We start from the raw sequence: 13895 nt of genomic DNA, 5'->3' as shown, positions 1-13895 counted from the left end.
ATGTCCAGCCCTTTGGTCACATCGATTTAACACTTTGAAGAAGGTTTTGTTGAGCGTAGGAAAGAATAGAATTAGACTTGAAATGAGATGAGAGTGTCTATCACAAAAGGAAGTAATGTTGTATGAAGTGTAGTAAGCGTTGCACAAACCCTTTCTTCTTGTACGGATGTAAAATCATGCCAAAGACCGAGGAAACTATAAAGGTAGGAAGCAGAGGGAAGCACAACGCTACTTCACAAAGCACTAAGTATCTTAAATATTATAGATGCCACAAGCAATTAACAACTGTCTTTTCTCTGTAATCTTTTCAGGAGGTAAAAAGCAGGCTGACATTGTGTTTTTGCTGGATGGCTCCATCAATCTGGGGCGAGATAACTTCCAAGAAGTTCTTCAGTTTGTCTACTCTGTGGTGGATGCCATTTATAGAGATGGTGACTCTATCCAGGTAGGACTGGCCCAGTACAACTCAGATGTCACCGATGAGTTTTTCCTCAAGGACTACTCCACCAAACCTCAGATTTTAGATGCCATCAACAAAGTCATCTACAAAGGCGGCCGCGTGGCAAACACTGGCACAGCTATTAGGCATATCCAGGCAAAGCACTTTGTGAAAGAGGCCGGCAGCCGAATCGACCAGAGGGTGCCCCAGATCGCCTTCATCGTCACGGGTGGGAAGTCCTCAGATGACGGGCCGAGCGCCTCCTCAGAAATCGCCCAGAAAGGCGTCAAGGTATTCGCAGTTGGCGTGAAGAACATCGACCTGAAGGAAGTCAGCAGGCTGGCCAGCGAGAGTGCTACGAGTTTCAGAGTGTCCACAGCCCAGGAGCTGTCTGAGCTGAATGAGCAGGTCCTGGTTACGCTGGAGGCTGCTATGGAGGAGAAATTGTGCCTGGGACCAACAGATGTTATGAGAGGTAAGAGTGATCATTTCATAATGTGCTCAGGTCATTCCTGAAGGTGGCTTTTAATATCCGATGTGTTTTGGCAGACTGTATTGCCTATAGCCTGAGGCGCAGCATGGGCTCAGACCTCCTCTATGAGTGTGGTGGTAGGCTGAAAACCTTTGGTACAAGACGTGCCTGTTGGTGTGCTTCAGCACATGTATGGCTGGTGTACCATCACTGCAGAGGTACCATCATGGTGGAATGATTTCTGATATGACAATTAGGCACTGAGTCATTGGCCTCCTACCACCACACTGGAGTGGCTCCCTTATTTAGCTGCCTTTGGACTAAGTCTCACTGCCTTCCTCCCCAGGTGCACAGGGACATGATGCCAGTTTCATGTTGGCACACCAACTGATTTAGTGCTAAAGCCAAAAGCGATGGTCCTTGTTTTGCCCACTGTGTTTATAACAAGCCAATTGAACTTCTTGGCTGTTCAGTCCCTGGCATGCTGGAAATCAGTATTTCTCTTGCCGGATCATCCAGGGTGCCCACTTGACCTCATGACAAGTATATAAGAAAAAGCTAGGGCATGAGTGGCTGTAGTTTAAGGTAAAATTGCCTTAAGAAGGAATCCCATGCTTTGGCTACTTCAGAAGCCAAGCGCGGGGAATTGGGGTGAGTAAGCGAGCTGGTATTGCTGTCGGACCAGACTCCCAGCAGCTGGTTTAACTTACTACAGCACAGCCAGTCCTACTCCCAGCACAATTAACTGCAGCTCAGCTCTCTGGCTTTTGAGCGGAGGCGTCTCCCAAACCTCTGGAGAAGCTGAAGGAGAGCCACAGCAGCCCTGAGCTGAGCAGCAGCTCCACCCGAGATAAAAAACTGAATGAAGGGAAAAGTGAACCTGAACTACTGCTGGTGGTAAGTGTGAGTGATTCCCGAGTTCAGCACCAGTGTGATTAACATCAAAGAAAACTCAAACATCTCCCTCTAAGAAAGCCTGTGTAGGCACAGGAGATGTTAAATCCAGACAAAAGGCCCCCAGCATCCTGATTTCCCTGTGCTCCAGACCAGCTCGATGGCTGCAGGGTGGCTCCAAGCCCATGCTAAATATTCCTGCAGAAATGCAGACCGTGCATCACTTTGTTAGCTCAGGCTGAGAACTTCAGTGCCTCTTTCTGCCCTAATTCCCAGCTATCCCGTATAATCCTAGCTACCTCTTTCAGGGACTTGAGATCTGTCACCTGGTTGTCACCTCCCTCAAAATCCCCATGACTGGAGGATGGTCACTTCAAGCACAGGCAGAAGGTTCATGCAGGCTGTGCAAGCACTGATGGGTTTTCACACAGTGGAGGGAATGGAGCAGTCTTGGCTGCCTAAGAAAAATGCAAATGTCTGTTGGACTTGATTTAGTCAACTCCTCCCAGCGCTAAGCAACAATTGCACAGGAGAAAAATCTAAAATTAATAGAATGCAGGTTTTCCAAGGTTATCATTGCTATGATGAAAAGAAGTAGAAGGCATTTGTGTATCAAATGGTGGCAGTTCTTGACATAGAGAGTGCCTTCTCTAATGACTAACAGAATAATTAGGAAAGTCATTACTTGAAAAGCAGTTGTACTGTTCAGCAGTGACACTCTCCTCTCTTTCTGCATTTCCTTTTCAGATTGTGACTTAGATGTGATACTTGGCTTTGATGTCACCGATGTTGGGCCCGGCCAAAATATATTCAGTTCCCAGAGAGGTCTGGAGTCCAGAGTCGAGTCCGTGCTGAACAGAATAACACAGATGCAGAAGATCAGCTGCACTGGCAACCAGGCACCCAACGTCAGGGTAGCCATCATGGCCCAGGCTCGGGGGGGACCTGTGGAGGGACTGGACTTCTCAGAGTACCAGCCTGAGCTCTTTGAGAAGTTTCAGGGCATGCGCTCCCGAGGGCCCTATTTCCTCACGGCAGATACTCTGAGGTCCTACTTGAAAAAATTCAGATCTGCGTCCCCCAGCAGCACCAAGGTAAGTCAAAACCAAGGCCACTGGGATGGTGTTGGCCAGGCAAGCTGATTTCTGATGTATTTTAGGTGGTAAAGCAACTGTAAATCAATAATAATTTAAAAACCCATAAAATACATTTATTCACTATAAATGTGGTCACTTAAACCCAACATGTTTCCTGTGCTCTCCCTGCATTGTCAGGGTCCTGTCCTGACAAGTGGTGAGCATCGCTGCAGCCAGTATCCATGAGCACTGCTTGGCTGCAAACTACTGCTTCCCAGGTACTTCCCTGTTTGGGCTTTAGCAACAAACACCTGGCACAAAAACGCAAAGCTTCACATCCTGGAGAGGATTCAGCAACTGCCCATCTCCTCCCAGACCGAGTGTCCCTTCAGGTTGCACATTGATTGTGTTTCATACTTGAAACTTGGGTCCTGACAGAAATTCGTTTCTCTTCCAGGTCATAATCCATTTTACTGATGGTGCAGATGACTCAATAGATCAGCTGGAGGCTGCTTCATCTGCTTTGCATACAGAAGGTAACTTTTTTACTCTTCAAGGCAGTGATTACAGCCCATGTTAACATGTGGCACATTTTACCTCCATTTCTCACCAAGCCACCAGCTTTTGATAGTAATGAATTTGGATTTCATGATTTCACATGCACTTGCTGTCCTTCGTGGCCTTCCTGTGATAATTAGTCGCCTGCTGGCACCTGAGCTGCGGGTAGCTTGCACTGAATGTGCTTGAAGTTGCTTGTTCTTGATTGAATAATCTCTGTTTGCAATCAAAGAGATGGATAATGACCCATCCTTACAGGGGAGGGTGTACAGGTTCTGCAGAGCATCTCACCCCATCACACAGCCCCTTCTGCTTCCCCCCCATATCTCAGGTGTCAACGCGCTCATCTTCATTGGGCTGGACCGAGTGAGCAATTTTGACAGAGTGATGAAGCTGGAGTTTGGTCGTGGGTTCACCTACAACAGACCACTCAGAGTTAATCTGCTGGACTTGGATTTCGAGCTGGCAGAGCAGCTCGTAAGTAACTTGGCACAGGCAGCACTGCCTTGTAATGCTGGAGGAAAGCCGACAGCTGGATCTCCTGCGGGGCTGAACCGCGGCTGAATTACACCCTCTTGGCTCTGGTTCTCTCCCCTCCCTACCTCACGTCAGCTCTTTTTACATATGCCACAGCAAATAAGGTTAAGAGCAGATGATGGTGCTGTCTGGTCTCGTACCACTTCTGGAGAAGTCCTACTCCAGCTGAGGCGACAGTGCAGGGGATTAGGTCGAATGGGATGGGATAAGATGCCATCAAAAGCTGCCGTGCTAAAAAGCCTGCTCTCTGCCCATATTTATACTGCTGGTTTTTTTAACCTTATGGGTAATGCACTGTCATGCCTTGTCAGTGCTAAATCTCTTGCAGAAGCACTGCTTTCTAGGTTTCTTTCCCCGAGTTGACACACTGCCTGTATTTCAGACATGCTTTTAACAGATGGAGGAGTTATCCTTTCTTCTTCATAGATTTACTTTCCTCTCAAGTTCATTCAGATAATTTGCTATCAGCCTCGGCATGTCCACATCCTCCCGACTTCACATCTGCTACCAACATTGCTGAGCTCCTTTTCCAGTATATTTAATAAGATTGGGCTTAACCACTGATCCCTGTCGTAACCTCACTGGGCCATTCTCCACAAATCAAAGGGCAACCGCTTGGGAGCAAACCTTGGGTTTTGGGATAAGGGCTAGTCTACAGCCCATCCCCAAGTAATTGGGTTGCCTAGGAAAATCCTTTCAAAATGTAAATGTGCAAAGCTCGCAGGAAACGTTTGCAGCCAGCAATGTACTTGAATGTACTTGGCAAAGAAGATGATTTATAGTTTTTTTCAAAGAAAGTGATTTTTTTATTCTTTCTGTTGGATGATGCAAAACCAAGCTGTGATTTCTCTGAATCCATACCTTTTTTTTTCTTTTTCTTTTCCTTCTTTTGCTGTGTGCTCACAAATTGTTCTCAGCCTGCGGGCTGTGAGCTACTCGTTGCAATGACTTTCTCATGGCCTACTCCACATCCTGGATGTGTTTCTTTAGAGATGAGATTGCCCTCCTCAGTGACAGCGCTCTGGGGACAGATCTATTAAATGCCCTCTGAATTCTGCCCCATGCAGTTCCCATTTAAACCCTTGCCTCTGATGCCCAAAAGATAACATTGCCTGCTGCTTCTTAACTATGCAACCTAACCAGTCTGCCAACACACACCTCCTCCACCTGCTCCCGTGGGTGTTTCAAGGCAGAGAGACCCTAAAGAGCTGCCGGCCCGACGTTATGCCTGGCACAGGAGCGATTGCACAGACGTGAGGGCTTGCAGGAGTTATGGCGCTGGGGCTCTGCCAGCTCTCTAACACCTTCCCGTTGTGCCACGTGTGTCTTGCTGCAGGACAACATCGCAGAGAGGACATGCTGCAAGGTGCCATGCAAGTGCTCGGGGCAGAGAGGGGACAGAGGTGTGCCGGGCCCCATAGGACCAAAGGTAGGTCCCTTCGCCTGTGGATGAAGGGTCCCTGTGCAAGGTCAGTGTCCACCATGGTGGTGATGGGAGGTGATGTGCAGGCTGTTCACACTGCAATGGGTCATGCTAACGGGGAGGTCATCCCCACTTATCCCCATTTTAAAACTGGCCCTGGGCCACACGCAGCAGTTAGAGCTGCTTTTCTTCCCTTTCCTCACAGCCTCTGTGTAAAACAACCAAGAGGGCAGGGATGAGTGGCTGGAAGGAGGAGGTGAAGTGTCTTGTGAAACGATTTAGGGATGTCAAAGGGAGGCTTTTTTTCTCATTGACTTGTTTACACAGATGACCGAGCTGCTTTGTGCAAATCGAGGGAAATCTTGAACATCAATTTAGAGGGAGATCACAGAACTATGCAAGAAATGCAAAATCCTCTCTGTCTTCTAGGGTGCCACAGGTGATCTTGGCTATGGAGGTTATCCTGGTGATGAAGGAGGACCGGTGAGTGATTGCCCCTGCTCTGCATGGTAATGCTTAGATAAGGGATCTCACTACAGTGAAGTACTTGGAGGCTTTTTCACTAAATATTTTCTGCTGGGTATTTGGGTGTGAATCAGATGAGAGAGCAAGCAGAACTTTGTGTTTCCCCCGTGTGAAGGCCCGAGTCATGAGGCCCAGCTGCTCCTGGGAGAAGGTCAGTAGGAAGCTCCTTGAGACCTGAAGAAGGCATGATGGGTGGAATAACTCACATTCTTTGATACGACCCAGCTCTGTGCAATTCCTGTAAGGCAGGTGGGAATGTTTGCAGCTGGTTCCAAACACCTGTGAGCAGCATAGGGTGATTATGAACACACTAAAAGCTCCAACTTCATTAAAGGTGCAGCCTATGCCAAAGTTATCCATACAAAATGCAGCTGAAAGGTTTGAATTAGTCCAAGAATGGGACCCAGAAGGGGTGTTTCTATCCATCACAGTGACAGACAACATGAATCCCATGACTTCTTACTAGCACTGTTTCATCCAAACTCTTACTTCATGAATCCCACGTCACCCCTGGAATAAACAACTCCCCACACATCACGCCCAGGAGGTGAAGCCGAGGCCAAGGGGCTGGTGGTGCTCATCGCTTTTCCAATAGCACAGGCAGGGGCCAAATGCTGCTGTCAGTTATCGCACGCGATGCAATGTTTTCCTGGAGCGTTAAGGTCAAGATGGGATTACCCATCTCTGCAGAGCTCTGAGGGTTTCATCTTGTCATTTTATTTTTGAAGAAGTTTTATAAAGCTCTTTCATAGCTGAGAGTTTGGGAAGGATGTTTCTCAGTGATGAAGACTTGAAGTCGGTCTCTGCGTGAGGAAGGTTGTAGGGAGATGGGGTAGCAGGGTGTTGACCTTTCAAAACTTGATACTCTCTTTGCTCCTGTGCTTCCAAACCACCTCCTGCACTTACAGATGCATACAGTTAGCTGAAGAAACATGCTTAGCAGGCAAACCCTGACCATTGCATTTTCCCCTCCATGCAACAGGGCGAACGTGGACCACCGGGTGTGAACGGGACACAGGGTTTCCAGGGATGCCCTGGGCACAGAGGAACCAAGGTACGTGTGGAAGGAGCCTGCACAGAGCAGACCTAGAGTCCAGTTGCTGGGAGTCCACTGGGGGCAACCCCTGCTGCTTTAGGATGTCATGCAACAGCCACCAAGTCCACTCGGGTGGTGACGTCCACTTGGCCAAGCACCAAGGCTTTCAGCAGGTGTCATGGCTTTAGTGTTGCTATGAAGAGCAAAAGGGCAGCCCAGTGACCCAGGCTCAATCTGCAGACAAGGCTGATTTATTTTCTGCAGCCTTGCTCTAGGGGCAAGATGTGAGAAGAGTTGAATTTGTTCTTAACACCAAGCAGCGGCATGTGCGTGTCTTGGCCCCAGGGCTGGGACAGTGTGTGGATGGAAGTCTGTGGGGACAAGGCTGAAAAGTGAGCCATGGCTGCTGTTTTAAAGAACCTTGAGCAAATGGTTCAAAATAGGAGCCACGCCACAAGCCAGAAAAGGTGATGAAATGTATGATATTTATGGGAAATATTCAGCGATATTCAGGGGATATTTCCTACCATTTGCTCTGACCAACTGAATCCTCTGGCAGGGAGCACAGCAGTGCATGAACCAAGCCCCTTAGCTGCAGCTGAGTTACTGAACCTCTTTAAAAAGCTGTCCAGCTTTGGACAAAGGCACCGAAACTTCCTCTGGGTTCATATAAAAGAGGGTGCAGGGAGAGAAGGAAGTCAATGGAGAAAGAGTTGTGGTTAAGAAGTAAGCTATTTTTTTGGATCAGCTGGATAAACCCCATGATGCACATATTTTATCTTGGCATGAGTGTTGAGGAGGCAGCTGAAGAAGGTTGGCGTAAGGCAAACAATGGACTGTCGAACCCTGGTGCAGCAAGCCCTGGCTGTCCTTCCCCAGTCCTGGCTCTGGGTCTGCCACCAAGCACAGACACCCCCCCGCCCCCCCGCCCCGCTTCCCACGGTGATGAACTGGGCAAAAGAAGAGTAACTCCCTTTTCTGATCTCTTTAGGGTTCTCGGGGATTCCCAGGAGAAAAGGTATGGAACTATTTCCTCATGTCACGGTGCTGAGCGTGAGCATACAGACACATCTATATGTGGTATCCCCCCTCCTTGTTCCCCTTTCCCTTGGTGAGCATTTGCCCTTCGCCTCTCTTCCACAGGGTGAACTGGGAGAAATGGGTCTGGATGGCATTGATGGAGAAGAGGTCAGTCATTTTAATTGTTATTATAATGAGATGCTTCAGTGAAGCACCTGCGAAACACCTTGAAAGCAGCAAATATTCTAAAATATTTTTCTTTCTTAGGGAGACAAGGGCTTGCCTGGCTCCTCTGGAGAGAAGGGATACTCTGGCAGGAGGGTAGGCTTTTATCTGATTTATGATGGGGCTAAAGGATGGTGAAAAGGTGGATTTGATCCAGGGGAGGGTGAGAAGCCACCACACTCCCCTTGGGGCTGAGGGGCCAGGCAGAGCTGGGTGGCAGCAAAGGTGCTTTCGGCAGGCAAGGGCTGCTCTCACTAACTCTCCGTCTCTTCCTGCAGGGTGATAAGGGAATTAAAGGTGAACGAGGAGAACGAGGCGACCGTGGGCTCCGCGGAGACCCGGTAAATATTGCTAAGGCATCTTCTTGATTTCCCACTCACTTTCCACCAGTCCTGGATGTCATTAGCATGCACTCAGGCTTACTAAATGCTGCTTGGTAGTGGCAGGTCCAGCAACTCGGAGATGACGTGTGAGAAACACACGCCTCTTGATACCAACCTGTCAATCACTGCTTCATTATATTAAAATTCCCCTTCCTCTTTTTCGTCAATAGTATTATTTTTCAGTTGAAAAGCTGTGTCTGTCTGAAAACACCAATAATACGTTATCTAATTCAGTCAAAAAAAAAAACCCAGAAAAAAACCCAAACTTGGTTCTGCACTCTAGCAAAGCAGTTTATGATGTCTGACTTTCATGTCCCACTTGCACAGATGTTTCTCATTGCTCTATTGCTTTCAGGGAGATTCAGGAGCTGATAATACTCAACGGGGATCCAGAGGCCCAAAGGGTGAAATTGGACCAATGGTAAAGTTTCTGTGCTGTCTTCTGTTGTTTTTTTGTTTTTTTACAATAAGATGAGACAGAGAAAGTAAGAAAAAAGGATGCTGCCAAAAAGGTGCAGGTTTCTTAAACTCATTGTGCCTTGTCAGCTGGAGTATTTTTCCACTAGAAAATGTTGTTGGTTTGCACCCAAAACCTTCTCTGGGAAGAAGTGAGTTTAATGTTTTGTGTAAAAAGTGCTTTTTAAAAAATGTACTATTTTATAGTGCCTTTTGGGATACTGTCACTGAAAATAACTTTGTACTTGGAAATTAACATCATATGTTCTTGGGGGTCGTATACAAAAGCAGAGGACTGTTTAGATTATATCAAGTCTGAGTTTCCCGATTAACCTGAAAACCTTTGGAAAAAAAACCCCCACACATTTTGGAAAATTTAAAACCCCATTTGTTTTCATATCAGCTCAGAATAAATATGTGTCTTAAAATGTCTGATGGCATTTCCCAAAGAATGGGAATGTCAGCTTGTGCTAGCTCAGAAACTTGATGGAAAGTCTCCGTGAGTTGTTAGAAGAGTTTCCACCGATGCAGGAATATCAAGGAACTCGTGTGAGAGCATGGCAGGACCCCTTTCTTGAGAACGGAACCTATTTTCCCAGAGCCTGCTCATGTCAGGGTTCTCACTTGAATTTTGCTTTTCCCTCAGGGAGAGCCAGGACTGGTGGGGCTGGATGGCCAAGACGGTGGAGTTGGAAGGAAGGTGAGCTGCCAGACCTGCAGTCAGCAGGGGCTGAGCTTAGATTGACAATGACTTTTCCCCTCTTGCCTTCCCATGTATCTTGTTTCATAAGTGCCAGGAGTTCAACCTAAAAAACTCCAACCAACCCCCTCAAAAAACTCAAAAGGACAATACCTGGTGGTTTCCTGGCTTGCTGTATAGACTTTAAAGGTCTAATCCCCAAATTATTCACATGCAAGTAACTTGGTGCTTGGATCAGTGGAGTTACACCTGATTCACTCTGGTATATGCATCTGCATTTGGCTGCTGGTTTTTGAAAGGCAAAAACCAAACTGGAGCTGGAGTAGCTGGGATGCCTGGGGATACACTCCCTGCTGCTCTGCTGCTGTCTGTCCCTCGGGGCACGTGGCCCAGGGTTTGTGGCATGCTCCTGCACATGGGAGGGAGCAACTCACCTATGCGGTAGAGGGTTGGGAGAAGTGAGGAAGGAGGAAACATGCCAAAATTTTATTTGAGAGAGCTGGCCATACGGATTTCTCTCTCCCTCTCTCCTCAGTAGTTTAAGCTATTCAAGCCTAATTTTGGACTAAAAGAAGTGGTGATACATGGATCTAACAGCAACAGAAAACGTGTCCTTACATATTTGAGTAACAAGTCTCATAATTTCTCTATTCACAGGGTATGACAGGACGAAGGGGACAGATAGGAATTAAGGTAAGTGGTGAGGGGAACAACCCCTGGGGCTCCTGCCACGCCACCGGCCAGGCAGCCACAGCATCCAGAGGGATGTGCCAAGAGGAGAGACATGCAGGCTTTGCTTCTTCCTCTCTTCTTCTTCTTTCCTCCGAATTTCCTTCCTTCTCCTCAGGCTCATCTCCCTGTATGCTCCTTTCTGGACTCTGTGCAAAATCAGCCGTCCACATGCCTGGAGCTTCCCATCCTCTGCAGCATTCCCTGGTCAGATGCTTCATCTCCGTGTGCCGCTGGGGCAGTGTAACAGGGCCAAAGCATAAAGGAGCTTGATGCCCATTGACTGGAGAAAGAAAATTACCGTCACTTCTGTGCTTATTCTCTGCTATAACCATATTCTGGGGAAAAAAACCAAACCACCAACACCCAAACAACTGTTCTCCTGCTCTTTATGCAGTTGTAAATGCCCTGAGATCTCTTTTCCCTCCCCATAGTGTTGACCATGTCCCCCCATGCTAACCTGCATTGTCTTGTTTTGCACTTCAAGGGCACCAAGGGCTCGGTCGGTCAGCCAGGGCCAGCTGGAGAACAAGGCATGAGAGGGCCACAGGTCAGTGAGCTTACAGCAAAGTCAGTGTCTTACCTCATGATGCTGTCGTTTTATTTCATCACAGCCACTTCTTCAGAGTCCCAGCAGTGAGGACTGTTGGGATTTGGGTATTTTTGGGTGTGCTGTGGCTTGGCTGTCCTGCCCTGGGACATCAAGCTTGCCACTGGATTCACACCACCCAAGGTGTGATGTGTTTGAAACTCACCGTTCAGGCACTGTAGCATTTGCTTTCTCTTGCCTTCTTGTGTAGCACTGGTGTGTTTCTGCTCATGTGTGTTGACACAGTCTCTCTTTTCCCCCTGCACAGGGTCCACCCGGCCAGATTGGCACACCAGGCATAAGAGGAGAGCAGGGCATTCCTGGACCCAGGGTAAAACCTCTGCTGCTTCTCAGCCACTGCCCCAACTATGCTCAGCAAGAGCATCTCACTGAGTTAATAAGATGTAGCCGATGTGTCTTTCCATTCTGCCCCTCTAGGGCTCCAACTCTGTTTCATTCTCTTACAACACAGTCTTCCAGTATGATTCTCCTCTCAACTTATGCTAAAGATTTCTTGATCAAGAGTTACAGAAAAGAAAGAGTTAAAAGCAGCCGCAAAGGGCTTTTGGCCCATCATGGTTTGCAATCTTAATTAAAGAACAGCCCTGAGAGACTGGCAGGGCATCCTCCAAGATGTTTCAACCTCTGAAGCCTGAGCATGACCATGTTACATGCTTGCTGGGCCCCTCCCCGTGCAGTTATTTCTCCCTCCTGCTTTACACCCCAGCCAGATTTGTGGCCATAAAGCCAGACACATCTTCCATTTCCCCATCCTGAGAAGGACTTTGCCCTTCCTGCTTACCCCTGTCCTGGGGGGGTCTCCAGGGACAATTTAAGTTGCTGTTGACATGTGCATTGAACTGACCTGGTCCTTCAGCTCTTCCTGACCATGAATTAGACTTCTGAATTTCCTAAGGTGCTTCGAGAAGACCAGCCCGATTTCTAGGCAACCCAATCCTCTAGTTTCTGGCACCTAGTTTTCTTGACACATTGCAAACATGCCTCTCCTGTTTCTATTCCAGGCTGGTAGTGGATCACCAGGAACCCCAGGAGAGCGGGGCAGGATTGGTCCCATGGGGCGAAAGGTATGTCTTCAACAAGCATTGGGCATCAGCAACAAAAAGAGCCATGAAAAGCTTCTGGATAGGAGTGAGCTTAAAAAAATACTCGAGATGAATCTCTTGGAGCAAAGTCAGCTTGTTTTCACTGGCTTGCATGGTGTGGAGTAGAGCAAGGTCTGTGCTCTGGTGGTTTTATTAGGCTCCCATTTCATTGGACAGAGAGGCAAAATTAATTGAGTAACCGAGATTCCCAAGTGATTTTCCAGGGCAGATGCTCAGCCACTGTCCACATGGGAAGGTGGTTGTGCTGGATCTCTCCATGCCCTCTGTATGGTTTTCTCTCTCCAGATTCACACATGCTGGTTCATTTCCATGGCTCCTCCACCATCCGTTTGCACTGGCAAAATCCTCACAGCTTGGGAACTTTTATTTTTCCGGCAATTATAAAAAGCAAGCACCATCCTGTGGTAGGAGCTGGCTGGTTTCCCATGTCCCATTGCTCAGCTTTCCTGAAACCACTAAAGGTCCCGCTAAAGAACAAGCATTTTGTAGCATTGCTGGTTGTGTAGGTCCAGTCATGAGACCTTTCTGCTGCAAGGACCGCTGCAGGCTGGTTTATATAAAGAAACCAGTGCTGATGGGGTGGGAACGGCTCAGAGTTGCCTGGGGTTTCAGCACACGCTTTAACAGATGCTCCTGTTTGCAGGGTGAGCCTGGAAACCCCGGATCCAAAGGGCCAAATGGACAGCAGGGCCCACGAGGAGAGATGGTAAGCGTGGCCATGTGCTCACACCTTTAAGGACACTGGGCTGAACCTTCTCCTGTGGCAAACGGGCCACAGCCCTTTGCAGCAGACTGTTTAGCTCCCCTATGGATTTTGCATCCTCTGTAGTACAATATGAGAGAGGGAAATCAGTTTTATGTATTCAGCTGGTACGAGCATAGTTGGTAACGGTAATTCCTTCAATAAGATGAATCATACTCACTTGAAAAGTGACTCATTTCACGAGGCATGAGTAGACGCCCTCAGCTGACCCCATGTGTGAGTCCAAAGTAACCTATAAAAAGGATGTATGGACTAAGTGAGCACTTCTGTGGGGCCTGATTCTCATTACTCTGTAAAATGAGGAGCCAAATGAGGAAAAAATGGGTTGCACAAAGCAAGGGAGAACAAGCTTGGGTCAGACAAAGCTATAAGTACACGCCTAGCATTGACTGACCTCCTAACCTGCTCCCTGTTGCTAACTCCCACCTGGGTTTTACACATTATATGTGTATACTGAGCAGGTTTTAATTCAGATTTGTAGTTTTGGCACCGCTTTTTTGTGCTTTAATTTCTTGCAATAATTTCATCCATAAAAGGAATTCTCACAGGCCTGTGGCATCAGTGGGTTCTACGGATGCCACCGGCTCTAGTGAGGTTTAAGTTGTTCACATATGACCGCATACTAATGACTTTGGCTTTCCAATTTTAGGGTGATGATGGACGAGATGGAATTGGTGGCCCAGGTCCTAAAGGCAGAAAGGTAGGTGTATGCGCAGCATGCCCATCGACCGACATGAGGTACCGAGGGCAAGGAAGTAGCCAAGGTCTCCAGTGCAGATGGCAAGGGCAGAGCCTAGGTGAAGTCAGATACGTACACGGACAAAAATCAGCCCAATGTGTACTCTGGTGAGAAAATCAGGCAAGACTCTTCAGACCTTTCCCCTCTGCCTTTGTCTTGGTTTTGGCTACGTAAATCAGCCTCTTCAAGGAGGAAGCAGGACGTTTT

General features: G+C 47.8%; 1 protein-coding gene across 13 annotated transcripts in view; it reads left to right on the top strand.

Moving 5' to 3' along the window:
• Positions 1 to 13895, top strand: part of COL6A3 (collagen type VI alpha 3 chain) — a 62973-nt gene that overhangs the window by 31641 nt on the left and 17437 nt on the right. For all 13 annotated transcript variants that reach the window (XM_080399802.1, XM_080399804.1, XM_080399805.1 and 10 more), the window contains 19 exons: positions 312 to 914; positions 2553 to 2899; positions 3339 to 3417; positions 3771 to 3916; positions 5313 to 5405; positions 5829 to 5882; positions 6907 to 6978; positions 7952 to 7978; positions 8104 to 8148; positions 8248 to 8301; positions 8484 to 8546; positions 8944 to 9009; positions 9691 to 9744; positions 10402 to 10437; positions 10961 to 11023; positions 11331 to 11393; positions 12085 to 12147; positions 12830 to 12892; positions 13599 to 13649. In XM_080399802.1, coding sequence (XP_080255928.1) covers positions 312 to 914; positions 2553 to 2899; positions 3339 to 3417; positions 3771 to 3916; positions 5313 to 5405; positions 5829 to 5882; positions 6907 to 6978; positions 7952 to 7978; positions 8104 to 8148; positions 8248 to 8301; positions 8484 to 8546; positions 8944 to 9009; positions 9691 to 9744; positions 10402 to 10437; positions 10961 to 11023; positions 11331 to 11393; positions 12085 to 12147; positions 12830 to 12892; positions 13599 to 13649 — 2042 coding nt within the window. The remainder of the gene's footprint in view (positions 1 to 311; positions 915 to 2552; positions 2900 to 3338; positions 3418 to 3770; positions 3917 to 5312; positions 5406 to 5828; positions 5883 to 6906; positions 6979 to 7951; positions 7979 to 8103; positions 8149 to 8247; positions 8302 to 8483; positions 8547 to 8943; positions 9010 to 9690; positions 9745 to 10401; positions 10438 to 10960; positions 11024 to 11330; positions 11394 to 12084; positions 12148 to 12829; positions 12893 to 13598; positions 13650 to 13895) is intronic.

Source organism: Falco punctatus, assembly GCF_963210335.1.
Source record: "Falco punctatus genome assembly, chromosome: 8".
In the NCBI taxonomy this organism is placed as follows: Eukaryota; Metazoa; Chordata; class Aves; order Falconiformes; family Falconidae; genus Falco; species Falco punctatus.
Note: the sequence above shows the minus strand (reverse complement) of the source record. Positions and strands in the feature narration are given on the sequence as shown.